We start from the raw sequence: 27,308 nt of genomic DNA, 5'->3' as shown, positions 1-27,308 counted from the left end.
GAAAAACTTTTGTTTTGAATATTTTTTCAAATTGACTCTCTTCTGGGATCTAACTTTAATTAGATAAATGCTGCAGTTTGTTCTTGTTGTGGGTTGCTGCTTCTTCCTGTTAGATGGTTTCTTTTGTGACTTCACCAAATGAGTGGTGTAAATTATTTTGTCTAAACCGAAACCACATTGACGCTGTGCTGAGTAGACATTGGAGTTTATGCTGGAAGAGGTACAGCAAATACCCTCTTTCTGCGACTTTGGGAAGAAAAGGTGAGTCTGCTGCAGTATTTTAATCTGCTGTATGATACCACAGTTTTACTGTATTACTGGGCCTTCAAGTAAGTGTCTTTTCTGTAATGAGAGTTGTCTTTCACTGAGCTGTGATGGTATGATTAACATTTGCCTAATTTGGTATTGTATTCACTCTTTTTGAGTTTAATTATTTAGGTTTGTTAAAGGAATCTTGCATGTGTCTGATGTGTTGTGATAAAAGTTGTCATCTTCTGTGGCTATTATAACTTTTGAAATACAGCACAGAACCAAGTTCCTGGGACCCAAGTTAAAACCAAAGAGGTTGAATTTGAAATAAGAAATTCTGTATAAGGCCTTGGAAATTCACAACTTAATTTGTGAATAATAGTAAAGAAAAATAATAAGGAATGTGAATAAAAAAGGGGCTTAAGCATTTGGGCTGACTTTGAGATAACATGGAGTCCAGAATGGATGGTAGTAACTGTTATGTTACAAGGATTGTCTACAGACTCTCCAAACAATCCATAGTTATAGTAGCAGGGCAGTTTTATGAATTCATCATTAAAACTCTATTTCAGTAAGACTGAATAGAGGTGAACTTGAGCTGCAAAGTTCCGACTGAGAGTTTTGATGTTAGGCCTATCTATACCCAACAGATATATTTAAATAAAGCACCATAAGAAATGGTCGGGTTAAGAAACCATGAAACAACTGACAAATATAGTCTTAAAACTTGTTTCTAATTTGTCTTGAGCATCATTAAGGTCAAATTAGAAGTAACTTAATGCAGTAAGCAAAATATTGTTTAGACATGATCAATAATCCAACACGTCTGAAAAACACTTAAGAAATGCATTTCTTTCATGTTCTTATTGTCACATTTTTTCCTCCATTTGGGTGGAATACATAACTAATATTCAATGCTTGAATATTTAATTTCTAATATAAATATCTGACTGGAACTTGAGTTAGTTATCCTGGAATAAACATTTTTGGCTGAGCTCTGAGGGTCAACTTTACTAAATCACCTAGTCCAAACTTCATTGTCTGTATCTCAAATACAGTTAAACTGTCTTATTTTAGGCAGAGTAAACATGCCCTTGAAAATCTGCTTCTGAGAAAATGAGGAATGTGGAAGGGGGGACTCTTTACTAGGTTGTATTAATGGGAATACAGCATATTTAAATCAAGAAAAGAAAGGTTCTTTTTTGCTTGGCCATTATTAGGTTTCAGCTGTATTAAATTTTGAACACCACATGTTTGTTTAAAAAACACCTACATTGGTGCATTCAGAGGTTGGGGGTGGGGTAAAGTATACGTGGGGAAAAGGGCATGCTCATTCTACATTAAAAATAAGACATAACTGTCCTGTAAATATATGAGGATGTTAGGAAAGGGGTCCATTATTCCCCAGTCAAAAAGTTTAAAAAACAGAATAAATGTGTTTAGAAAGCAAGAAGGAAACATTTAAGAATGTTTTTGGTAATAAAACAAGATGCCAAGGGAATCTGTAGCATTTCTCTCATTGGTGATTTTTTTTTGTAAGGCATTTGTTGGGAGCTATTTAAACTACAGTATTCTTGACAGAATGTAGAGGGAAGGACCAGCTCACTTGCTCAGTGTTCTTTCCAACCCAATTGATTTAATTTGATACAAACTTTTGTCCAATACCCTGTCTTGAACTAGTTGTCAGTGTTATAATAATAGTCCATTTAGGAAATAATGGCATTATGTACATCTTTCCTTCTACAGACCATGGGTTCTGAATCAAAGCAAAGTTTCATAGGAAGCTTTCTGCAGCCTCCAGATAGAATGTTTGTTCCTACCTTTGGTCAGAGCAAGTCAAAGAAGGTAACAGCTACCACTGGTGACATGCTTCCTGCCCCAAACAACCAAGGTAAAGCCACAAAAAATAAGTGTTCGTTTAACAGAGTTAAACAAATTGCCTTGTCTGTTCTACTTCTGACTGTTAGTCATTCAGATCATTGGACTGGAGGCTTGTGTGGAGAGTGAGTAGTATCCAGACTTGGGGATGTATCATAGAAGCTGGTTGCCACCTCTCCTAACTTTGGCTGTGAAATCTGTTTTGCTTGAAAATTGGAGATGTCCTCTGAAGGCAAAGGAAAATGCTGCTGTAGAGTTTGAAGTTCATCACTTTTTTTTTAGCATTACTTTGATTTGAAACTTTTGATTTTTGTGTGACATTGTTTGCTTCCTGCTAGCTTTAAACTTTCTGTATAAGATGACCCCTGGAAAACTTGAGAAGAAAATGCATCGTAAAGAACCAAAGTTATAAACTACTTTGGTTATGGATAGTTTTGAACCCAGTCTTGTTCCCATTGCTGTTAATGTGAATTATTTGCTAGTAATTTTGGTGGGAGCAATGTTGGGTACTATATATGTATGTGAACATGTTTCTTTCTAGTGTGGCTTAATCATAGGAAGAACCTAAGGCTCCTTGTGTAGTTGACTCCTAATAGAGTTCTTACACAAGCTTCTGCTACTTGAGAGTGAGTGTGTGGTGTTCCTTTTTTTTAAACTATGAGACTACAGTTCCGGGGCTTAGGCTTCAGGTACACTGGAACAGTGCCTCGTACACCTAGGGGAAGATCTAAGGTGGCTTTTTACCACATTTCTGCCTTCCAGTCCCTGATCTTGGGGACAGTATTGCTCCAAGTTTAAGGCCCCTGTACATTAGGGACAGGGCTGGCTCCAGCTTTTTTGCCGCCCCAAGCAGCGAAGCGGCGGGGGGATAAAGCCAATCGGCGGCACTTCGGCAGCAGCTCAATCACACCGCTTCATTCTTCAGCAGCGGTTCCTTCACTCCCTCTCTTCCTCTTCGGCGGCAGCTCAAAGAGGAAGAGGGACTGAGGGACCCGCCACTGAATTGCCGCCGAAGACCCGGACGTGCTGCCCCTTTCCATTGGCCACCCCAAGCACCTGCTTCCTTCGCTGGTGCCTGGAGCCGGCTCTGATTAGGGGCCATTGTGCCAGCTGGGGGTCACTGCAACATGATCCAGCCAACCACTGTGCTCTGAGGAAAATGGGGGTAGCTGGCGGGGAGGAGGGGGACATTATTTCCCCCTCACCAAGAGAATCCTCTGTGTATGGGAAACCTTTAGGCTTGTGTGTGCTATTGGAATGTCACCGAGTGCTTAGTTTGTGTCAGAATCTGGCCCTTTCACTGTAGGTGTGTGACTATGGAGAGGCAATAGCATCTTCATAGTAAAAGCTGTAGCTGTGGTGATGCTTCATCATAAACATTTGAAAGCACAGTTTTAACCACACATTACGTTAGGGAACAAATACTTTTTTGAAATGTAAAAATTCCTTGACATTTTTCCAAAGTGTCTAACTTTCCCTTCGATCTGTCCAAAACAATCACATGATGCCACAATAAGTGAATCCTAAATAGATGTTGAGGTTGACTCATCCAAGAAGCTTTTTTTCAAGGGCAAGAATGGCAATTTCTTGAATGTTAAGCTATTGTTTAACAGTAGAAGCAGTTCTCTGTCAATAAAGCAGATATTGGGGAGAGAAAAAAGGGCAATAGAGAATATCTGTTGTCACTCAAACTGCCTTTCAGAAGTGAGAGAAAAATCTAGGATCTGTTAAAACATACTCCTCCTCTTTCCTGCCATCCCTATGAAAATGCCCCTTCGACCTAGAAGGAATGTGCAGGTTTTGAGATTGGGGTAACTGAAGAGCAGAGCATAAATAAAGTGCAGAAGTTACACAGAAAATACTACTGAGCCAGAAACAACACTTAATTTCTAATCTCAATAGCAAACCTATGTTGTATCCAGTAGATCACTCTGCTTCTGATGCAAATCTCTGTATTTAGGCTAGTTGTAAAACTGGGCAAACAATGCTTACCCCTTTCTGCAAAGTTCTCTGAAATCTAGAAATTAAAAAGTATTACTCACTCTTCTCCAGGAGGCATTGCAAGTTAGGCATTGGCTGTTTAACTTAGAGACCTGGGTTCTAGTCTTTAGTCTGATATTTAATTTGCTATAACTTGCTGGCACTCCTTACTAGCATTTGGAGTGAAGATGGCCATGCATGTATACACAGCACACACTCACTTAGCTACATGCAAAATGCATTTGTTTTATCAGGTGTACATTGAATGTGCTGGGTCTCCGTAGGACCCACTGTTAACTTTTCCAGTGGGTGCTGTGGCTCTTCTAATAATTTGGTGAGTTATTTATCCCATGTACTCTTTCTTTTCTTTTTTTAAAAAATGGTCTTTTCTACTCCATTTAAAAAGGAAAATGGAGTATATGGCTTTAAAAAACACATACACCACTTGGGGAAGCAAAACAATTGTTTCAAATATCAGTTAAGGTTGTTATGTAAAAAGTACACTGTCATTTCATAACCCTTATTGTTTTTTTAAACATTTCTGTTTGTTTTTTGGGAATCAATACAATTTTTTTAATGGCTAACACTATATTGCAATGCAGTAAAACATTTTTTTAAAATCCACTATAAAGACTTAACTTGTAATTGTTCACCAGCTCTGATGTCAGCCCTCAAAACTCTTCAAGAAAAGATCCGTCGTCTAGAGTTGGAGAGGTCGCAGGCTGAAGATAACCTGAGCTGCCTTTCCATTGAGGCTGCCCAGTATAAAAAGACCTTGCAGCATGAAACAAATGCGAAAGATCTAGCACATGAGGAATTGATACAACAGAAAAAAGGTCTCTCTCCAATGGTGATAATTAGAGTTGCAGACATGTCATACTTTTTTTTTTTTTTAATCAAAAATCCTGGAGCAGTCGCAATAAATTTAGTAAAAGTCATGGCTTTAGGAGGAAGTGGTGTGTAATGTTATAGGTGTGTCATTTAAAATGTAGGGGAGGGATTTACGTGCGGGGGGGGAGTTAGGTCCTGACCCTGAGAGGAAAGAGGCCTTGGGGGTGGGAGTGTTGCAGAGTGAATCCACCCTGCACTCACCTCACAGCAATGGCTCCTGTCCCACAGGGCTAGCCCAGTTCCCTGCTATAGACTGCAGGCAGGGGCCACCCCCTGTGATGACCCTACCCCGTCCTTCCTGGCCCTGGCGTGGCTGGATTGCCTGTCCCAAATTGGGCTGTAGAAGCATAAGTGGTCTGGCCATGACCCAGGTGGGCTGCTTTTCCCCCCCCCCACCCCCACCCCGTAGCTCTACAGTCTGTGAAACTGGACTCAAAGAAAAGTCATGGTATTCATGACATCTTTACCTCTGTGACAAACCTGTCACTGTATTAATAATAGAAATAGTTAATACAGCTGTTAGTTCTCTCAACTGAAGGAGTACTCGTTTGTTTTGACGAGCTGCTATTGAATATAGTCCTATCCAATCATCATAATTTGTTAATTTTTTATAAAAAAAATTAACCAAATATTGCCTTACCAATTATAGAAGATTAGGGTTGGAAGAGACCTCAGGTGGTCATCTAGTCCAACCCCTGCTCAAAGCAGGACCAACCCCAACTAAATAATCCCAGCAAGGGCTTTATCAAGACAGGCCTTAAAAACCTCTAAGGATGGAGATTCCACCACCTCCCTAGATAACCCATTCCAGTGCTTCACCACCCTCCTAGTGAAATAGTGTTTCCTAATATCCAACCTAGACCTCCCCCAGTGCAACTTGAGACCATTGCTCCTTGTTCTGTCATCTGCCACCACTGAGAACAGCTCAGCTCCATTCTCTTTGGAACCCCCTTCAGGTAGTTGAAGGCTGCTATCAAATCCCCCCTCACTCTTCTCTTCTCTTTAGACTAAACCCCAGTTCTTTCAGCCTCTCCTCATAAGTCATGTGCCCCAGCCCCTTAATCATTTTCGTTGCCCTCCGCTGGACTCTCTCCAATGTGTCCACATCCTTTCTGTAGTGGGGGGACCAAAACTGGACACACTACTCCAGGTGTGGCCTCACCAGTGCCGAATAGAGGGGAATAATCACTTCCCTTGATTTGCTGGCAATGCTCCTACTAATGCAGCCCAATGTGCTGTTAGCCTTCTTGGCAACAAGGGCACACTGTTGAGTCATATCCAGCTTCTCATCCACTGTAATCCCCAGGTCCTTTTCTGCAGAACAGCTGCTTAGCCAGTCGGTCTCCAGCCTGTAGCAGTGCATGGGATTCTTCTGTCCTAAGTGCAGGATTCTGCACTTGTCCTTGTTGAACCTCATCAATTTGTCTAGGTCTCTCTGGATCCTATCCCTACCCTCCAGCATATCTACCTCTCCCCCCAGCTTAGTGTCATCTGCGAACTTGCTGAGGGTGCAATCCATCCCATCATCCAGATCATTAATGAAGATGTTGAACAAATCTGGCCCCAGCACTGACCCCTGTAGCACTTCACTTGATACTGGCTGCCAGATAGACATCAAGCCATTGATCACTACCTGTTGAACCTGACGATCTAGCCAGCTTTCTATCCACCTTGTAGTCCATTCATCCAATCCATACGTTTTTAACTTTGCTGGCAAGAATACTGTGGGAAACCGTATTAAAAGGTTTGCTAAAGTCGAAGTATATCACATCCACCGCTTTCCCCATATCCACAGAGCCAGCTATCTCATCATAAAAGGCAATCAGGTTGGTCAGGCATGACTTGCCCTTGGTGAATCCATATTGATGTTCCTGATCACCTTCCTCTCCTCCAAGTGCTTCAAAATGGATTCCTTGAGGACCTGCTCCATGATTTTTTTTCAGGGACGGAGGTGAGGCTGACCCCGGTCTGTAGTTCCCCAGATTCTCCTTCCCTTTTTTTTTGAACATGGGCACTATATTTGCCTTTTTCCAATTGTCCAGGATCACTCCCGATATCCACGAGTTTTCAAAGATGATGGCCAATGGCTCTGCAATCACATCAGCCAACTCCCTCAGCACCCTTGGATGTATTGCATCTGGCCCCATGGACTCGTGCATGTCCAGCTTTTCTAAATAGTCCTTAACCTATTCTTTCATCACTGAGGGCTGCTCATCTCCTCCCCATACTGGGCTGCCCAGTGCAGCAGTCTGGGAGCTGACCTTGTCTGTGAAGACCGAGGCAAAAAAAGCATTGAGTACTTCAGCTTTTTCCACATCATCTGTCACTAGATTGCCTCCCCCATTCAGTAAGGGTCCCACAGTTTCCCTGACCACCTTCTTGTGGCTAACATGCCAGTAGAAACCCTTCTTGTTACCCTTCACATCCCTTGCTAGCTGCAATTCCAATTGTGCTTTGGCCTTCCTGATTACACCCCTGCATGCTCGAGCAATATTTTTATACTCCTCCCTAATCATCTGTCCAAGTTTCCACTTCTTGTAAGTTTCCTTTTTGTGTTTAAGCTCACCAAAGATTTCTCTGTGAAGCCAAGCTGGTCGCCTGCCATATTTTCTATTCTTTCTGCACATCAGGATGGTTTGTTCCTGCGCCCTCAATAAGGCTTCTTTAAAATACAGCCAGTTCTCCTGTACTCCTTTCCCCCTCATATTAGCCTCCCAGGGGATCCTGCCCATCACTTCCCTAAGGGAGTTAGTCTGCTTTTCTGAAGTCCAGGGTCTGTATTCTGCAGCTCTCCTTTCTTCCGTTTGTCAGGATCCTGAACTCGACCATCTCCTGGTCACTGCTGCCCAGGCTGCCACCCACTTCTACTTCCCCTACCAATTTTTCCCTGTTTGTGAGCAGCAGGTCAAGAGGAGTATGCCCTCTAAGTTAGTTCCTCCAGCACTTGCATCAGGAAGTTGTCTCCAACACTCTCTTAAAAACTTTCTGGATTGTCTATGCACTGCTGTATTGCTCTCCCAGCAGATGTCAGGGTGATTGAAGTCCCCCATGAGAACCAGGGCCTGTGATCTGGAAACTTCTGTTAGTTGTCCGAAGAAAGCCTCGTCTACCTCATCCTCCTGGTCTGGTCTGGTCAATCGAGTGACTTTTCAGCTTGGTGCTAAATAAACTGGCTTTAGGTACTGTATGTAATAAAACCTATCAAGTAGCTCTTTCTGTGAGAAGTATAGCTATTTCATATGAGACCATGAGGGCTTCAGGCCCTCAAGACAGGGAGCAGGCCCTCAATCGGTCTTTGCTTGCTGAGGTTGGCTGGATGAGATGTCCATTGGTGGCACTCCTAAAAGAACCAGAACATCACTACAGGTCAGAACTCAGTGCTATCTATCTGGCACTCCAAATCTGACGAAAGGTATGGAGGGGGCAGGAGGGAGCCAGATTTGATTAGGTTTATACTGGTGTAAATGGTGAGTAATTCCTGTGAAATCAGTAGTAACACAGATCAGCATCTGGGCCTGGAAACACAGCCCGAGTCTTTCACATGTTAAAATACTCCGTTAATCCAGCCCAGCCCAAGTACCGTTTTTTTTTTTTTTATATTTAAACAAAAATACCAACCCAAAAACTTCTAAATCTCCAAGACCATAGGGTGAGGGACAGGCTAAATGTTACTCAAAACTACTGTTCTACACTGTGTTTGTCTGTCTCTCTCCACAGATGTTAGTGTGCAGTTAAGTGCAGCACAGTCCCACTGCTCCCTACTGGAGAAACAGCTGGATTACATGAGGAAAATGGTTTTCAATGCAGAGCTAGAAAAGAATATGGTTCTAGAGCAACAGGTGAAGTATTTAGTATCATAAATTAAACAATAAGAGCATGAAATTGTAGAAATGGTAAGATTGTACTTCCTACCTATCACATCTCCCCAGTTCTGCTCAGATTGATAATGACCAAAAGTGATTCTCTGAATAGCTGTCAGACGATAATTACACAAAATGGTTGCTGGTGTTGGTGGAGTTCCTAATAAGCTGTCATGTTCGTGCGACAGGTGTGGCTTGCCCAGAGAAAGCTCTGTAGCCAAGATACACACCAGATGTGTTCATTATAAGACCCTTTAATGCTCTGGCAGGTATGGCTGAAGTTTGTTAAAATAAGGTATTTTATACACAGTGCCACCTAGTGGCTGAACTGTATAATACAGTTTAGCGTTCCATTATATCTCCCCCTGTAAGTTTTATATTTACACTATCACACTGTCTTTGAATTTCAGTATATATTGGTCTGTTAAGTGTCTCTGAATCATTCTGGTTTTCTAATTACACAACCCAAACTTGTAACAACTTGGTCATCTGGCTGTCCATTAGTTGCAATGACTGGTTTTGGTTGGTCTAGAATCCTTGTCGTCGTCATCTTGTTCTGCACCTGCTATCTGTTCCTTCTGAGGAGCAAACTGTAGATGTCAATGGTTTCTGTTGAACTCTCTGCCGGCAGTCTTGCTCACATATGATCTGGGTGCTGAATCCTTTTTCTTTGACAGCTGGAGTTGTCCATCCTTTTTCTCTATAAGAACATAAGAACAGCCTTACTGGGTCAGATCAACGGTCCATCTAGCCCAGTATCCTGTCTTCAGACATTGGCCAATTCCCAGGTGCCCCAGAGAGAATAAACAGAACAGGTAATCGTCAAGTGATCCATCCCCTGTTGCCCATTCCCAGCTTCTGGCAAACAGAGGCTAGGGACACCATCCCTGCCCATCCTGGCTAATAGCCATTGATGGACCTATCCTCCATGAACTTATCTAGTTCTTTTTTTAACCCTGTTATAGTCTTGGCCTTCACAACATCCTCTGTCAAGGAGTTCCACAGGTTGACTGCGTTGTGTGAAAAAATACTTCCTTTTTTGTTTGTTTTAAACCTGCTGCCTATTAATTTCATTTGGTGGCCCCTAGTTCTTATATTATGGGAACGAGTAAATAGCTTTTCCTTATTTACTTTCTCCACACCAGTCATGATTTTATAGACCTCTATCATATTCCCCCTTAGTCGTCTCTTTTCCAAGCTGAAAAGTCCCTGTCTTATTAGTCTCTCTTCATATGGAAGCCATTCCATACCCCTAATCATTTTTGGTGCCCTTTTCTGAATCTTTTCCAATTCCAATACATCTTTTTTGAGATGGGGCGACCACATCTGCATGTAGTATTCAAGATGTGGGCGTACCATGGATTTATGTAGAGGCTAGAGCTGGCAGCTCTCTAACTGAATTATGTCTGTTGTAAAAGTGTTCCTAGGTTCTTGCCATTGTATCCAGTTTGACTGTTCTTTTCATAACTAGCCACTTTGGGGAGAGATTCTTTCCCAAACTTGGAACAGTAGTTCTGAGTTGTTTTTCCATCAGCAGTTGTGCTGGACTGTATCCAGTAGCTGCTATTGGTGTTGATCTGTAACTCAGAAGAGCAAGAATTTCTTGGCTGTCTGTATACCTCTCTCAGCTTCTCCATTCATTTACGAGTAATGTGGGCTGCTAGTAATATGCTCAAAATCATATTTCGTTCAGAATTACTTAAATTCTGTTGCAGGGAATTGTGGTCCATTGTCCATCACAAGTTGTTCTGGAATACCAATGTGAGCAAAAGTGATAATACTGCAACATGTTATATCTTTCAAGTACGTTATTTCTATATACCTGGGAATATACCTGTGCTTCAGTGGGTCACAACTGAGATACCGAATTCAGGACAAACTGCTGAGAAATAGGGCAGAAATACCCCAGAACTGGTGGTTATTCTTCCATAAGTTATACCAAACCAGCAACAAAAGTAAACTTCTGTCTCACCACACTGGCTAACAAGAAATCAGAACTGCAGCCTCCTTCGGTATTCCAGTCTCTGTTTCAATTCCCAGACACTAGACTTAATGGTGAGTGGTTATTTAAAACCAGTTTCATCAACCAAAGGGTGGTTCTGATCCCAAACTACCATCCACATACCCAGATCAATATATAACTTAGATCTTACCCAATAATCACGCTGTTGCCAATCCTTTAGTATCTAATATTTAAAGGTTGGCTTATAAGAAAAAAGAAAGGTGAGAGTTAAAATTGGTCAAAGCAGTGGTTCCCAAACTTGTTCCGCCGCTTGTCCAGGGAAAGCCCCTGGCGGGCCGGGCCGGTTTGTGTATCTGCCGCGTCTGCAGGTTCGGCCAATCGCGGCTCCCAGTGGCCGCGATTCGCTGCTCCAGGCTTTCCCCGCACAAGCAGCGGAACAAGTTTTGGAACCACTGGGTTAAAGGAATCAAATGCATGCAATAATTACAAAGTTCTTGGATCAGGTTGGAAGCAGTGATGGCATAAACTGCTGACTTAAGTCAAGTCTCTGGTTGCTTCCAAAAGATTGGAAGGTCCTCAGTCCCTTGATTAGATTTCTCCCATTGGTAGAAGTCCATATTCCAGAGATCAGAGCAGGAAAGGGGCAAAATAGAGAGATTTCCAGGGCATTTTGCAGTTTCTCCCATGTGGAGGGTCTGCTTTCAGTACAGCCAGTGGAAAAGTACAGGCACAAGATGGAGTCCAGTGTCACATGAGCTGGTTACATGCCCTTGCATGCTTCAATGAGTCATAGCAGGGGCCATTACCCATCTTCTGGCTGAAATGTCCACAGGAAGGTCCATCAGGTGGGGATAAACTTCTTCCATGGGCCAACAACTTGAATAGTCCATTCACAATGTGCTGGCTAGACTGGATGTAAACTACTTTGTGGGTGTTAACAGGAGCAAATTCATTTGAAATACTGGTATACAGTCAATTTTCATAACTTCAAATATGAAAATGATACATGCATACAAATAGGATAATCATATTCAGCAAACCATAACTTTTCCATTGACACCTTACATGTCATACTCTGCACAAGATTTGTTGCATTTGTATAACAGTGGTAGCAACAATGATCTACATAGTCATATTTTAATCCTATAGCATCACAATAGACCATAGTGACCAGTTGTCCTCTGAATTTGCATAAATCTGCTGCTTGTCTCTTCCAAGGCCTCTCTGATAGGGGTGATGTTACTAAAGGTTCTTTGTATTGTGTTGGTCTTTTAGATCTGCAGTGTTCACATAAAATAACTATTTTTCACATCCTTGCTGATGCCTGGCCACCAAGCTGACTGGTTGGTACATTCATGGCATTTAATTAATCGTTAAACTTCACCCATGAAGGACATTAAGATTTCTCCTCTTCTTTTATTTGGAATTAATATGAAATGGCCTTTACTCATGACTTAATAGTCCATGCACCACAAAGTAGTCTCTTGTCACTTCCTTAGTGTGTGTTCTTTGGATACTTGGTTCAGGTGACCCTAAAGTAACTTAGAATTTGCTGAAGTTGCATGTCTGTTGAGGTTGCTTGTTGTAACTGATGTAGTGTGATCTGACACTGGTCTGTATGCATCCACAGCTTTCACATATGCCTTTACATTATCTTCCAGCTCATGGATAGTTGAGTGCGATGCTGGGCTCTGTGACAGAGTGTCTGCTACTACCAGATTTTTTTCCAGGAACATATTTAGCAATTGGGTTAAATCTCATTAACCTTATCACTAGACACTGGCATCTCAGCAGTGCTTGATCCAGGTCTCTTCCATTGATGAGGGTTACAAGCGGTTTATGGTCTATTAGCATAAACAAATTCAATCCACACAGATATCTATTTAATAAAACTCATGCCCATACACTTGTCAGGCACTCCTTTTCAATCCGTGCATATCGTTTTTCTGTTTCAGAGAGAGTGTGAGAGCAAGATACAACTGGTTTCCACTCATGTTGTTTCAAAAATACACTTAGGCCATAGCTGCTTGCATTCTCACTGACCATTGTGGGTTTGTTCACATCGTAGTACTTGAACAGGAGCAACTGAGATAATTTCTTTGACCTTTTTGGAGGCAATGTCTTGATTTGGCCCTGATAGCCAAGGTGTGTTGGACTTCAATAGTTCATTCAGTGGTTTTGTCACCGTAGAAAGGTCTTGTAGGTATCGACCAAGGTAATTTACCATCCCCAGTATATGTCTCAGTTCTGGTATGTTAGTTGGTGCATTGTCTGAATTGCTTTTGCTTTCTCAGGACTAGGAGTGATTCCATTTTTCTTTGTCTTGATTTTTGGGATAGGTGGTAAACACATTTTCCCCTTGTTTAGCTTCAGTCCAGGCTCACTGACTAGGCTTAGGACTTTGAGGGTTTTGTTGTACTCTTCCATTGAAGATCCATATATGGAATTGTAGTTAACAGTTCTTCCATTTCCTTTGGAAAATTTCAAGTGTACTGGTAATATCAAAACATAATCTTCACAAGCAAAAGCTCCCAAAGGGTATGATAAATGTAGTCAGTTGTGCACTTTCTTGGACTAAAGGAATTTTCCAGTGTCTGCTCGAGGCATCCAGCTTGGAGGTTACTGTAGCTCCTTTCACTTTGGGGAGGATATATTTTTCTCCCACAACTGCTTCATTAAGTCTTTTAAGATCCACGCAGACCCTATTTTTCCATTTTTCTTTATTACTGCTATCATTAGGGCATACCATGCTGTTGGATCAGAGATTTTCTCAATGTGCCAATCCCTTACATTCTCTTTAACTCAGTTTCCACTTTATGAAGTAATGGGACAGGAATCCTGCGAGGTTCATGTACACTGTATGGTTCAGCATTGTCTCTTAAGGTTATTTGTACCGGATCTCCTTGCAAAAGTCTAATATTACCAAATATTCCACCAAGTTCTTCCACCTTACTCACTAGGCCCATCATGGCTGCCGCACTGCAGCTGAGAAGGTTGTTGGTGTGTGATTCTTTGATCACATACAGTCTGAATGCAAAGCTTTTGTCTCTGAAAGTTGTCTCTGTGGTGAACTGGCCCATGCAGTTCAGAATACCTCCAGGGCTATTCAGAGTGGTGTCAGGTCACTTCAGCTGTGTGAGAGGTTTAAGGTGATTGTAAGTGCCTTCTGAAGTATTGTGACCTTTGCTCCTGAGTCAGTTTTCAAGTCAATAGTTTTGCCATGAGTATTCACTTTCACTCTCCAGGCAGGTTCTCTGTCGCCACAAGTTCTAGATCCCAGAAACAATGGCTCTTGATTGTCTGTCATATCAGTCAACTTCCTGACTCCTTTGGTGTGACAAACAGCTGCAAAATGTTCATATTTCATGCATTTAGCACACCATGTGCCTCTGGCTGGACATGCATCGTCTCTTGGGATATGACTTTTTCCACACCTTGTGCATGTAGGTTGGAATTTGTCCCTTTTAGTCTGGGGGCGTTCTCTCTCCTTGCGTTGGGGGCTTTATGGTAATACTTTGAACATTCAAGTGTCTGTCTTATTGTTTCTAAGCTAGTTTCAGGGATTTCAAGTTGCTCCTACCTGGTGTTCTGTTTGACTAGTTCAGACTGCTTTGCTCTCTGTATAGCTATGGCTAGGATTAAATCTGTCTTCTATGTAGCTGCTGTGAAAAATTTGTATCTCTTAACCGAATAACCTCTGTCTGATATTTTTGTGGGTTTTTTTTGTATTCCCAAAATCAGTTTTCAGCCAATGTATGCAGAGCTCTTATAAAACATTCAACGTTTTCCCCTGGTTCTTGAATTTGCTGGTTGGAAAAAAAGCACATTTCTCAGGGGTATAAATGGTGCATCAAACATAGCCAGAACCCTTTCATAGACATCTTTGTGAGTGTCTTCTGTAAAGTCAAAGGATATAAAGAGATACTGTATATGTCCCGTTTCCCAGTGGAGCTTTTTTGCAATTCAGAATTCTTACTGTCTGTCCATTGTGGAGGTTTGTCAAAGCTGAAGTTCTCTGGGGCACTGAAGAGTGGTATGTTGATGAGATCCTGCAACCTTTTGTTGTTTTGTTCCTTCTGTTCTCTGCTGGCCTAGTTTACTTTTGACACCATGGCATGTTCCTATATCACAGGGGTCGTCAACCTTTCAGAAGTGGTGTGCCGAGTCTTCGTTTATTCACTCTAATTTAAGGTTTCGCGTGCCAGTAATACATTTTAACGTTTTTAGAAAGTCTCTTTCTATAAGTCTATAATACAGAACTAAACTATTAGACTCATAGACTTTAAGGTCAGAAGGGACCATTATGATCATCTAGTCTGACCTCCCGCATGATGCAGGCCACAAAAGCTGACCCACCCACTCCTGGAATAATTCTCTCCCTTGACTCAGCTGTTGAAGTCCCCAAATCATGATTTAAAGACTTCAAGTCGCAGAGAATCCTCCAGCAAGCGACCCCTGCCCCATGCTGCGGAGGAAGGCGAAAAACCTCCAGGGCCTCTGCCAATCTACCCTGGAGGGAAATTCCTTCCCGACCCCAAATATGGCGATCAGCAGAACCCCGAGCATGCGGGCATGATTCTCCAGCCAGACCGACATTGACCATTGATACTAATTACCAGCGATGGCATGTTATTGACCTATTGACTAAAATCACGTTATCCCATCAAACCATCCCCTCCATAAACTTATCAAGCTTAATCTTAAAGCCAGAGAGGTCTTTCGCCCCCACTGTTTCCCTCGGAAGGCTGTTCCAGAACTTCACCCCTCTGACGGTTAGAAACCGTCGTCTAATTTCAAGCCTAAACTTCCCGACGGCCAGTTTATATCCATTTGTTCTCGTGTCCACATTAGTACTGAGCTGAAATAATTCCTCTCCCTCCCTGATAATTCCTCTCCTATTGTTGTATGTAAAGTAAATAAGGTTTTTAAAATGTTTAAGAAGCTTCATTTAAAATTAAATTAAAATGCAGAGCCCCCGGACGGGTGGCCAGGACCTGGGCAGTGTGAGTGCCACTGAAAATCAGCTCGCGTGCCGCCTTTGGCACGCGTGCCCTAGGTTACCTACCCCTGCTATATCAGATATGGACTGGATACAGAGCTTGCATCTGCGCAAGGTACACAGCAGTTGTGTTCGTTGTAAGATCCATTAGTGCTCTGCCAGGTATGGCTGAGGCTAGTGTAAATAAGGTCTTTTACACACAGTGCCACGTAGTGGCTGAGCTGTGTAATAGAGTTTAGCGTTCCTTTACACAAGTTTATGACATTTAGGAGGTGGGAGGCAGAAGGGAACATGCCAATTGAGACCTTTGTTGACAAGCACTTTGCTCACGCATTCTCTGGCCGCTTTACAATGTGACCACTATTTCCCTATTCCTCCAGGTCCAGGCTGACTCTAGTAGTTCTTACCTAGGTAATTCATAGTTTATGCGCACACACAGATATTGAGTACTTGCTGCCTCTAATATTCCAGTGCCCTAGACAATTGCCTCTTCCAACTGCATGGTTTAGTTGGTGGTGGTTCTGTATACTGTGCGGATGTTTTCAGAGAACTATCCACACTGACTCCAAGATCTTTCATGAATGGTAACAGCTAATTTAGATCCCATCATTTTGTATGTATGGTTGGGATTGTTTTTCAATGTCCATTACTTTGCATTTATCAACATTGAATTTCATCTGCCATTTTGTTGCTCAGTCACCCGGTTTAGTAAGATCCCTTTGTAACTCTTCGCAGTCTGCTTTGGATTTAACTATCTTGAGTAGTTTCGTATCATTTGCGAATTTTGCTACCTCACTGTTTGTTTACCCCCTTTTCCAGATCACTTATGAATATGTTGAATAATACTGGTCCCAGTACAGATCCTTGGGTGACACCTCTCTTTACCTCTCTCCATTCTGAAAACTGGCCATTTATTCCTACCCTTTGTTTCCTATCTTTTAACCAGTTGCTGGTCCATGAGAGGACTTTCCTCTTATCCCATGACTGCTTATTTTGCTTAAGAGCCTTAGGTGAGGGACCTCATCAATGGCTTTCTGAAAGTCCATGTATACTATATGCTCTGGATCACCTTTGTTCACATGTTTGTTGACCCCCCTCAAAGAATTGTAATAGATTGATGAGGCATGATTTCCCTTTACACAAGCCGTGTTGACTCTTCCCCAACAAATCGTGTTCATCTATGTGTCTGATAATTCTGTTCTATACTAACATAAGAATGGCCATACTGGGTCAGACCAAAGGTCCATCCAGCCCAGTATCCTGTCTGCCAACAGTGGCCAATGCCAGGTGCCCCAGAGGGAGTGAACCTAACAGGTAATGATCAAGTGATCTCTCTCCTGCCATCCATCTCCACCCTCTGACAAACAGAGGCTAGGGACACCATTCCTTACCCATCCTGGCTAATAGCCATTAATGGACTTAACCTCCATGAATTTAGCTAGTTCTCTTTTAAACCCTGTTATAGTCCTAGCCTTCACAACCTCCTCAGGCAAGGAGTTCCACAGGTTGACTGTGTGCTGTGTGAAGAAGAACTTCCTTTTATTTGTTTTAAACCTGCTGCCCATTAATTTCATTTGGTGGCCCCTAGTTCTTATATTATGGGAACGAGTAAATAGCTTTTCCTTATTCACTTTCTCCACACCACTCATGATTTTATACACTTCTATCATATCCCCCCTTAGTCTCCTCTTTTCCAAGCTGAAAAGTCCTACCGTCTTTAATCTCTCCTCATATGGGACCCGTTCCAAACCCCTAATCATTTTAGTTGCCCTTCTCTGTACCTTTTCTAATGCCAATATATCTTTTTTGAGATGAGGAGACCACATCTGTACGCAGTATTCAAGATGTGGGCGTACCATGGATTTATATAAGGGCAATGAGATATTCTCCATCTTATTCTCTATCCCTTTTTGAACAATTCCTAACATCCTGTTTGCTTTTTTGACTGCCGCTGCACACTGTGTGGACATCTTCAGAGAACTATCCACGATGACTCCAAGATCTCTTTCCTGATTAGTTGTAGCTAAATTAGCCCCCATCATATTGTATGTATAGTTGGGATTATTTTTTCCAATGTGCATTACTTTACATTTATCCACATTAAATTTCTTTTGCCATTTTGTTGCCCAATCACTTAGTTTTGTGAGATCTTTTTGAAGTTCTTCACAGTCTGCTTTGGTCTTAACTATCTTGACTATCTTAACTACAGTTTCAACCAACTTGCCTGGTCCTGAAATTAGGTTTACCAGCTTGTAATTGCCAGGATCACCTTTGGAACCTTTTTTAAAAATTGGCATGACATTAACTATCCTCTAGCCATCTGTTACAGCAGCTGATTTAAGAGAGGTTACATAGCATATTTGAGTTCGTTCAGAACTTTTGGGTGAATACCATCTGGTTCTAGTTATTTATTACTGTTTGTTTAAGCAATCTATTCCAAAACCTACTCTACCGACACCTCAGTCTGGGTCAGTTCCTCAGATTTGTCACCTAAAAAGAATGGCTGAGGAGTGAGAAAATCTCTCACATCCTTGGCAGTGAAGACTGATGCAAAGAATTAATTTAGCTTCTCCTCAATGGTCTTGTCTTCCCTGAGTGCTCCTTTAGCACCTCGATCGTTCAGTGGCCCCACTGGTTGATTGTTTGGCAGGCTTCTGATGTACTTTAAAAAAATTTGCTGTTAGTTTTTGAGTCTCTTGCTAGTTGCTCTTCAAATTCTTTTTTGGCCTGCCTAATTACACTTTTACATTTGCCTTGCCAGAGTTTATGCTCCTTTCTATTTTCCTCAGTAGGATTTGACTTCCAAATTTTAAAGGATGCCTTTTTGCCTCTAACTGCTGCTTTTACTCTGTTTAGCCACAGTGGCATTTTTTGGTCCTCTTACTATGTTCTTTAATTTGGGATATACATTTAATTTGAACTTTTATTATGGTGTTTTTAATGAGTTTCCATGCAGCTTGCAGGCATTTCACTCTTGTGACTGTATCTTTTAATTTCTGTTTAACTAGCTTCTTCATTTTTGTGTAGTTCCCCTTTATGAAATGCTACCATGTTGGGCTTCTTTGGTATTTTCCCTTCCACAGAGATGTTAAATTTAATTATATTATGATCGCTATTACCGAGCAGTTCAACTATATTCACCTCTTGGAAAAGATCCTGTACTCCACTTAGGACTAAATCAAGAATTTCCTCTCCCCTTGGTGGGTTCCTGGGCTAGCTGCTACCAGAAACAGTCATTAATGGTGTCTAGAAATTTTCATCTCTGCATCCTGTCCTGAGGTGAAAGGTACCCAGTCAATAGGGGGATAGTTGAAATCTCCTATTATTATTGAGTGTTCTATTCTTATAGCCTCTCCTAGGCCTGGTCTACACTAACCCCCCAAGTCGAAGTAAGGTACGCAACTTCAGCTACGTGAATAACGTAGCTGAAGTCGACATACCTTACTTCGAACTTACCGCGGTTCAGACGCGGTCCACACGGGGCAGGCAGGCTCCCCCGTCGACTCCGCGGTACTCCTCTCGTTGAGATGGAGTACCGCAGTCGACGGCGAGCACTTTCTGGTTCGATTTATCGCGTCCAGACCAGACGCGATAAATCGAACCCGGAAGTTCGATCCCCAGCCGCCGAACTAGCGGCTAAGTATAGACCAGCCCCTAGTCTCCCTGAGCATTTCACAATCACCATCCTAGTCAGATGGTCAGTAATATATTCCTACTGGTATACTCTTATTATTCAAGCATGGAGTTTCTCTCCATAGAGATTCTATGGTACAGTTTGATTCATTTAAGATTTTTACTATATTTGACTCTATGCTTTCTTTCACATACAGTGCCACTCCCCCACCAGCATGACCTACTCTGTATATACCTACAAAGTATATACCCTGGTATTTTAGTGTTCCATTGATTATCATTGTTCCACCAATCTTCTCTGATGCCTATTATATCAATATCCTCATTTATTATCAGGCAGTCAAGTTCACCCATCTTAATATTGAGACATCTAGCATTTGTATACAAGCACTTACAAAATTTGTCAGTTTTTAGTTGTTGTTTGCAATTATGTAATGTAATTGAATTGGGACTCTTTTTCATTTGACTGTTTTCTCTTCAGTTCCTACATGTACTTTATCAACTTCTGACAGTGGTGGAAACTGAACACTGCTTTGTCTGTCTGGCATTTTTCATAGCACTGAACTTAATACTTAAAATTGTAAACTATTTAAACAAAGTTCACTGTGGTGAGAGATTTCTTGGTGTGTCAAACTATTTTATCAGCTGTCAAACTCAACTTTTGCTTATTCTTTCCAGACTCAGCTTCAAAAGGAAAAAGATCAGAATCATATGGAGCTCCATGCAAAACTTGAAAAGCTTGAAGTCCTAGAAAAAGAGTGCTTCAGACTTCTCACTACACAGAGAACTGCAGAAGTAAGCAAGCCTAACATGACCATGTGTGGTTACAGTTCATTTCAAATTTCTTTGTGCCACGGTTGCCAATTGTTATAAAATACACAGACCATTTATCAACTGTAGCTCAGCAGAGGAGTAGAAGATCTCCACATTCACTTTGCCTTCTACCTCAGACTTCATTTCCTATAAATCTGAGGAATTTAAGCCTGCTTTTCAAGATTCCTTCAATCTTGTTATAGTCAAAATTACTAAATTGCAAGGTACTTGCCAATTCTGATTCACTGGGCCAGCCTTAAATGTGACTAACCATACTTATGTTCTGTTTCAGGACAAGATCAAACAATTGGAGGACAAGCTTCGTGAAGAAGAGCATCAGCGTAAGTTAATACAAGACAAAGCTGCTCAGGTAGGATAACCAAATTACTTGATTTATCGCTGAGGAAATACTGTTGCTATTCAAGACACTTTTTATAACCTGTTTACTTGCTGGGAAAAGTTCTGTAACGCCAAATTGACAACTCAAAATGATAAGCTTTGCTTAGTGAGGTTTATATTTTTATGTATATTTGGCTTCTTCTATAACATCAGCTCCATAGGTAAGACTGAGTTGTGTTTTGCACTTAAAGCAGGGATTCAACCTTTTTATTTTATTTTTTTTAAATGCACAAAGAATACAGCACATTCTCCTTAAAATTAGAGTAAAATTGAATAAACAATGAATTTTCTGAGAATTTATAAGAAGTTAGTTTAATTAAGCAACTTAGCATCCTAGGTTAAACTTTTTGTCCTGAACTATCTTAATGGAATAACACAGACACTTTCAACTTTCCATATGGTTAAAACTCACTGAAATCCTATACATTTGACTACACTTTAGAGACCTTTTTCTTTGTAAGATTCATTTTTTCACTATTAAATAAAAAAATTCTTCATCAGAGTCTGAAAAATAAATGATCTTCTATAGAGAATTCCGTGAAGAACTGCTTTTGCTGCCAGGGCCATCATCTTCCCTGAGTGCAGCTTGATTTTACTCACACTAAGAACACTGAGAGACAGTAGCCATTTTAAAAGAGGGCATGTTAGCTATGGGCAGTCATAGCCTCACTCTCATTGAGAACTATACTAGGTAGCAGCCGTTTTGAAAGAGGGCAGTTCTTTTGGGAATTTACTGTAGAAGAATACTTACTCTTCAGCTCTTGTGTTGCAAGGACCTAACAATTACAGAAATGTAGATCTGGAAGAGACCTCAAGAGGTCATCTAGTCCAGCCCCCTGTGCTGAAATAGGACCAAGTACACCTAGACCATCCCTGTCAGGTGTTTGTCCAACTTCCCTTGAAAGCCTATTCTAGAACTTAACTACCCGTATAGTTATAAAGGTTTTTCCTAATATCTAACCTATATCTCCCTTGCTCCAGATTACGCCCATTACATTTTATCTTACTTTCAGCGGACAACACATAACAAATGATCACTGTCCTCTTTATAACACCCCTTAACAGATTTGAAGGCTGTTATCAGGTCCCATCTCAGTCATCTTATCTCAAGATTAAACATGTTCACTTTTTTTAACTTCTCCACATAAGTCAGGTTTTCTAAACCTTTTTGTCATTTTTGTTGCTCTCCTCTAGACACACTCTCCAGTTTATCTACATCTTCCCTAAAGTGTGGTACTCAGAATTGGACACAGTACTTCAGCTGAGGCCTCACCAGTGCTAAACAGAGCAGGACAATTACCTCCCATGTTCTATATATGACAGTGTTTTACAATAAGAGAAGCTGGCTCCTTACCCATTTTCACCATTGCAGTCGCCTCCTGCAGCAGTTCCAACACAACCTCACTGGCTTCCATCAGTCAGGAACTGCAGAATTACCCCAACACCTCCAGAACTTAGCTGAATGCCACGCCCAAAACACAGTCCTCTGGGTCTCTCCCTTAACTAGTTTTGCTACCACATAAGCAGGGAGCCTGCTGTGCATGTCTGACCTTATCAAAAAATACATAATACAGAGCTTGCTGAGAGCAATTAATTTGTCTTCAGTGCCACTGCAGAGAGACTCCATCAGTGCAAGAAAGGACTCTGGTGCAGTAATGTGATCAGTATGCTGACTATTAGTCAGATTTTTACCATAATCCAGGATCTATCAGAGTTGGTTTTGGGGTGGGGAAACCTTCTCTGTTACAGGTCAGGTGCCATGACTTCCCTTCAATCTTCTCTTGATTCACGCTCAGTGAAGTATCTGGCTGGGGTAGTTTGAGCTGATGATAGTTCTACCACATCTTTTAGCCAGGTCTGTTTATATGTGCAAAGACGGAGTCCTCATCCCTTAAAAGGATGAATGTTAACTGCCTTATTACACTAATCTTGTATAGACAACAGTAATTGTAAAGTAATGCCTAGAAAAAACCCTGGCTTGGACAAAGGGACTGATGCTAAATATTGCATGACAGGTGATGGATCACTCAATTGCCCTATTTTGTTTGTTTGCTCTGAAGCGTCTGGCTCCAGCCACTGTTGGAAGACAGGACACTGGTCTAGATGGGCCATTGGTGACCCAATATGTCTGTTCCTATGTTGTCCAAACCTCTTCCTGCTTTAAATGGCCATATCCCCAGCTCACTGCAGCATTAGTTGTGGTAGTCCAAGAGATACAGTTACTGTACTTGGATTTGGAAATTGCAACGCTGCCTTGGAGATTGCTAGGTATATTTGATACCATGACATCCTGTATCATATTCCGTCTCCATATCCCCTTTTATAATCCTCATGCCTCCCAGAGATTTTAGTGAGTAATGCATCTAATTGAATCTTCATCGACACATGAAAGAGAGGATTAATCTGTGCTATTTAAAAACTTTTGATATTAAATACTTTTTTCTCATTACTATAGCTTCAAATTGGACTTGAGATCAATAGAATTTTAACGTCTTCAGTGTCATCTCAAAATGAACCAAAAAAGAAAAGCCGGAAAAAGAAAACTGCAAAAGTAACATGCAAGTTTGTCATTTGCAGCGTGATAATGTCTCTAACATGCCTCTTATTTTTGTAGCATCTCATTCATGGAGTGATAGGGATGCTACTTGAAAAGTGGTGGTGGGTGGGGTTCTGTTGGCTCTCTGTACTCTGTCATTTACTCTGGAAATATAACATGCTGTTTTTCCCTCTCTTTAGATAACTAAAATATGTTTAGTGTGGTAATGCCTAGTTTTTAAATAGAAAACTTGCCCACTCCAGCAGAACCTTAAACTATGCATGGCCATTTCACTGACCTGTGTTTATGGTTCCTTAGTCGATTTTTGAATTTACTTTCAAGACCACTTGAACTAGAATTTTTTTGAGATGCTGTAGCAAGTGTCATACTGAAGTCAAGATGAACTTCACCCACTGCATTCTTTTCATCCACAGGCACTGCAGGTCTGCTAAAATGACACGACTTGTAAAACTGAGTCTGTTAAATGCCACATAGGTGGTGCTAAATTTCTCTAATCGTAATCTACTACTGAATTGTCAGATTAACTGTGTACTAGATCTCAGTCTTATTGGAAATTCTTCTGTATTTGGGAGAAGTAGGAAAACTTTAATACCCATTAAAGGAGATGAATCGAGACTGCATATTTCACTGGCTATTATGGAGCATTGCTTTTGTATGGAATGATTTGTTGCTGAAGTGTAGCTCAGACTTGTTCTCACTGGGGATGGGTGGGGAAGGCTTGTTGACAAAATACTTGGGTTATGCTCTTCTTTATTATTTGTATTGTGGTAGCACTTAGAAGCCTCAGTCGTGGAGCAGGACCTTGTTGTTCTAGACACTGCACAAACACAGAACAAAAACAGCTCTTGCTTCAAAGAGTTTAAAGTCTAATTTTGAAAGAATAATTTTAAGGTTGCACTGTTAGGCAAACATGTCTTCTGTCTACTATCTGTCAGAAAAAATCTGCTCTGAAGAAAGTACATCCTCCACAATTTTGCCTAAAGGCTGGGATGCTGCCTTTTGTGGCTGGGAAGGTAAGCCTGATTTAGATTCTCATTTAAACGTGTGTCCACATTCTTTTTAAATGAACATTCTTCCATTAATTCCCTTCGTTATTGCTGCTTACAGAAGTTTCCTTTTCTCCTCTCTCAAGTCTGCCAGCTCCAGCCATTCTGTTAGTGCAAACGTACAAAGTGTCTTACATATGATGAAACATCGTAGTCCATGTATCTTGTCACGGTGTCCAGAAGCAGCTGAACACAGGATTTCTAGACGAACAATTGCTTGCAAATCTATATCCTCTCGTTCCACATCTTCTTCTGTCACTGAAAATCTATCTGACCTTTTGCTGGCGATACAAGATGAGCTAGGCCAAATGAGCTTGTAAGTATGCATCTGTGTATTCTCTCCCAAAGGATAAAAAGACTGTGATGCTCTCAGTAAAAATGGCTGCAAGCTGCAGGCATGTGAGGGCTATTTGGAGGTTGTACTAGAGTATGTTTTGATCTAAAAATATTTGGGGAGTGGGGTTTGGGTGGATCTTGCAGATAGGATTTTCTATCATTGGGAAGCTTTTATAGCCCTTGCATTTAAACAGCCTCATGAGCAGATAGTGGAGGTTCTTTTGTACTTTTGGGGCTTTTTTTTTTTTTTTTAAACCGCACTTAGCCTGCTGCACTAATATCATATCTAAAATAAGGCCTGAAGGATATCCTTATCCTCAAAGCTACACAGCAAAATGGTAGGTTTCCTTTTGGAGAAACCTTTTATCAGATACCTAGAAGAGTAAACCATATTGCTGTAGGGGTGTTGCCAGCTTTGACTTTATTGTGACTGACAAGAGGCCTGAAATGAAAGGGCCATTAGTCCAGAAAGGACAACTGCATGGGTTGGAGACTAGATGTTCTGCTGGTGTCCATCTAATCCTTGTAAATAGCATGTGTGTTTTGAATCAACATTGCATTTTAAAATTCCTATCTTACAAATCATGCTGAAATAGTTGTTGGTCGTCATTTCAGGACATGTGGAATTGATTAATCTAAGCTGTTTGCAGAATCTCTTCTTCACAGAGCCCTAGTTATAACTCCCTTATTAGTTGTGTGCCAATCAGAGAAAATATTTGTTTTAGAGTAGCAATTTAAGCTGGAGGAATTTATGAAGAGAAGAAATAATTATTCATTTTCAGTTGTGCTCACTTTGTGCTAGGCATATTAAAATATAAAAGAAGGCATGGCCCTTTGCCACAAAGAGCTTGTTGGTCAATAACTTTTAACTGGGAAATGTTCTTATCCTTTGTAATTAATATATAGCTTTACTCCATGCATTAGGGAGCTCTAAACTACAGTTTCTCTCATTAGTTTGTAGAGTGAAATGTTTGGAACAGTAATTGCCAGTAGCAACAAACCATGCAGTTAATTTTGCCCAGTAGAATTCTTAATTTTACTTGATTAATTTGACAAAAGCACTATAACTTTCATTAGTGGTTGTAAAACAAGTTTTTCTGAATTATGTTAAGCACTCTTACTCTGAGGCAACCTAGATAGGGGTTGGAATTGGCCAGTATACAGTGTGTGTGTGTGTATTGCCTGCTATTTACTTTAGTAGGTTCTTTAATTTTTCACATTCCAAATTCCCATTGTGCATGATGCTGCAGTACCAGCACACTCGGGTGCTTATTTCTTCAGTCTTACGAGATAAATGGTTGTGATGTAACAAAATGAGTATACTAGCTGCAGGCTCAGAGTAGAAGGAAAATAAGTAATGAAAAAATATGAATGAGTAATTAATTTATATATATATATATATATATATATATATATATATATAATAAAAAGTATTAGTTGTATGTCATGGTGATTAACATGCTTTCTTTCTCTAGTGAGGAGACCATCTGGAGTTGAAATTTGTGCAATGTAACAGAAGTACATGTAAGAGAAATGTCGTTCAAATATACCAATACTATTGTCTAATATCTTTGTCTCTAACAGTGAGCATCAAGAACTCTTGAAGCAGATACAAGAAACTCAAAACTGTGAAGTTCGTGAAGACCTAGAACGTGAATTGGATTGTCTTGTAAAGCAAATGGAAATTAAAGGGGAACAGATATCTAAGTTGAAAAAACACCAAGCTAGTGTAAGGAAATAATTTTTAAAGAGTTTACTTAGGAGCAAATTATTGGAATATAATGAAAATAATTTTTCATGCTGTCGCCAGAGAGAGCCTATATTTAGAATGTACAATCCCATTGGGATTCCAAGACACACAGGTTCAAACAAGAAACTTATTTGAAGCGTGTGTCAGATTCAAACACTCATCCCTGTCTCTATATTTAGAAAGCAATGATGGCTTGAATGCATTTTAGAGGTTTTTTTTATCTTTAGAAATAGTTCAGACTTAAATCTACATAATGAACACTTCAAAATATGTCCAGAAGTTTTTCTCATAATACCCTAATTTTGTCTACTGGAGTGTCCTTCAGTGTAGGTTTCAGGGTACATGCAAATCAAGACACACACACACACACACACACACACACACACACACACACACTGGTTGACATTCAAAAGCATTCATAGTAATATCAACCCCATGATTGATATTTATTACAAAGAGCTTAGTGAGGTGCTGAGGCTTTAGGTAATTATTTAGATACAATGGCTGATACTGAACATCTGGAATGAAGCTAAAGTGGAAAACATTGCCATAAGTAGGATATTATAACTGATGAGGGACTGGTCTACATTGAAAAGTTATATCTGCATAGCAACGTCTCTCAGGCATATGGAAAAATCCACACCCCTGAGAGATGTAGTTACGCTGACTTAACCCGTTGCTACCGCCTCTCAGGGAGGTGCATTGCTGTAGTAAGTGTCTACACTGAAGCCCTGCAACAGTGCAGCTATAGTGCTGCAGCTGTGCCTGTGTAGAGTTTTTTAAGAGTAGACATAGCCTTAGGTAACTCAACCTATGCTACGCAACTCCAGCTACGTAAATAATGTAGCTGGAGTTGATGTACCTTAGGTTGAGTTACCGTGGGGAGGTCGATGGGAGAAATTCTTCCGTCAACTTAACTTACTCTTCTCGTCGGGGGTAGAGTACAGGGGTTGT

At 40.9% G+C, this 27,308-nt stretch overlaps 1 protein-coding gene across 1 annotated transcript in view; it reads left to right on the top strand.

Moving 5' to 3' along the window:
* Positions 1-209: 209 nt before the first annotated feature.
* The window catches only part of CEP57L1 (centrosomal protein 57 like 1), a 27,779-nt gene continuing 680 nt past the window's right edge, over positions 210-27,308 (top strand). Inside the window, exons 1-10 of the mRNA XM_024194292.1 lie at positions 210-261; positions 1,996-2,140; positions 4,764-4,943; positions 8,716-8,837; positions 20,132-20,248; positions 20,559-20,636; positions 23,121-23,216; positions 24,158-24,235; positions 24,355-24,584; positions 26,189-26,333. Coding sequence (XP_024050060.1) covers positions 1,999-2,140; positions 4,764-4,943; positions 8,716-8,837; positions 20,132-20,248; positions 20,559-20,636; positions 23,121-23,216; positions 24,158-24,235; positions 24,355-24,584; positions 26,189-26,333 — 1,188 coding nt within the window. The 5' untranslated portion in view covers positions 210-261; positions 1,996-1,998. The remainder of the gene's footprint in view (positions 262-1,995; positions 2,141-4,763; positions 4,944-8,715; positions 8,838-20,131; positions 20,249-20,558; positions 20,637-23,120; positions 23,217-24,157; positions 24,236-24,354; positions 24,585-26,188; positions 26,334-27,308) is intronic.

The sequence above is a fragment of the Terrapene carolina genome, unplaced genomic scaffold, assembly GCF_002925995.2.
Source record: "Terrapene carolina triunguis isolate 2854851 unplaced genomic scaffold, T_m_triunguis-2.0 Scaffold42, whole genome shotgun sequence".
Classification (NCBI taxonomy): domain Eukaryota; kingdom Metazoa; phylum Chordata; order Testudines; family Emydidae; genus Terrapene; species Terrapene triunguis.
Note: the sequence above shows the minus strand (reverse complement) of the source record. Positions and strands in the feature narration are given on the sequence as shown.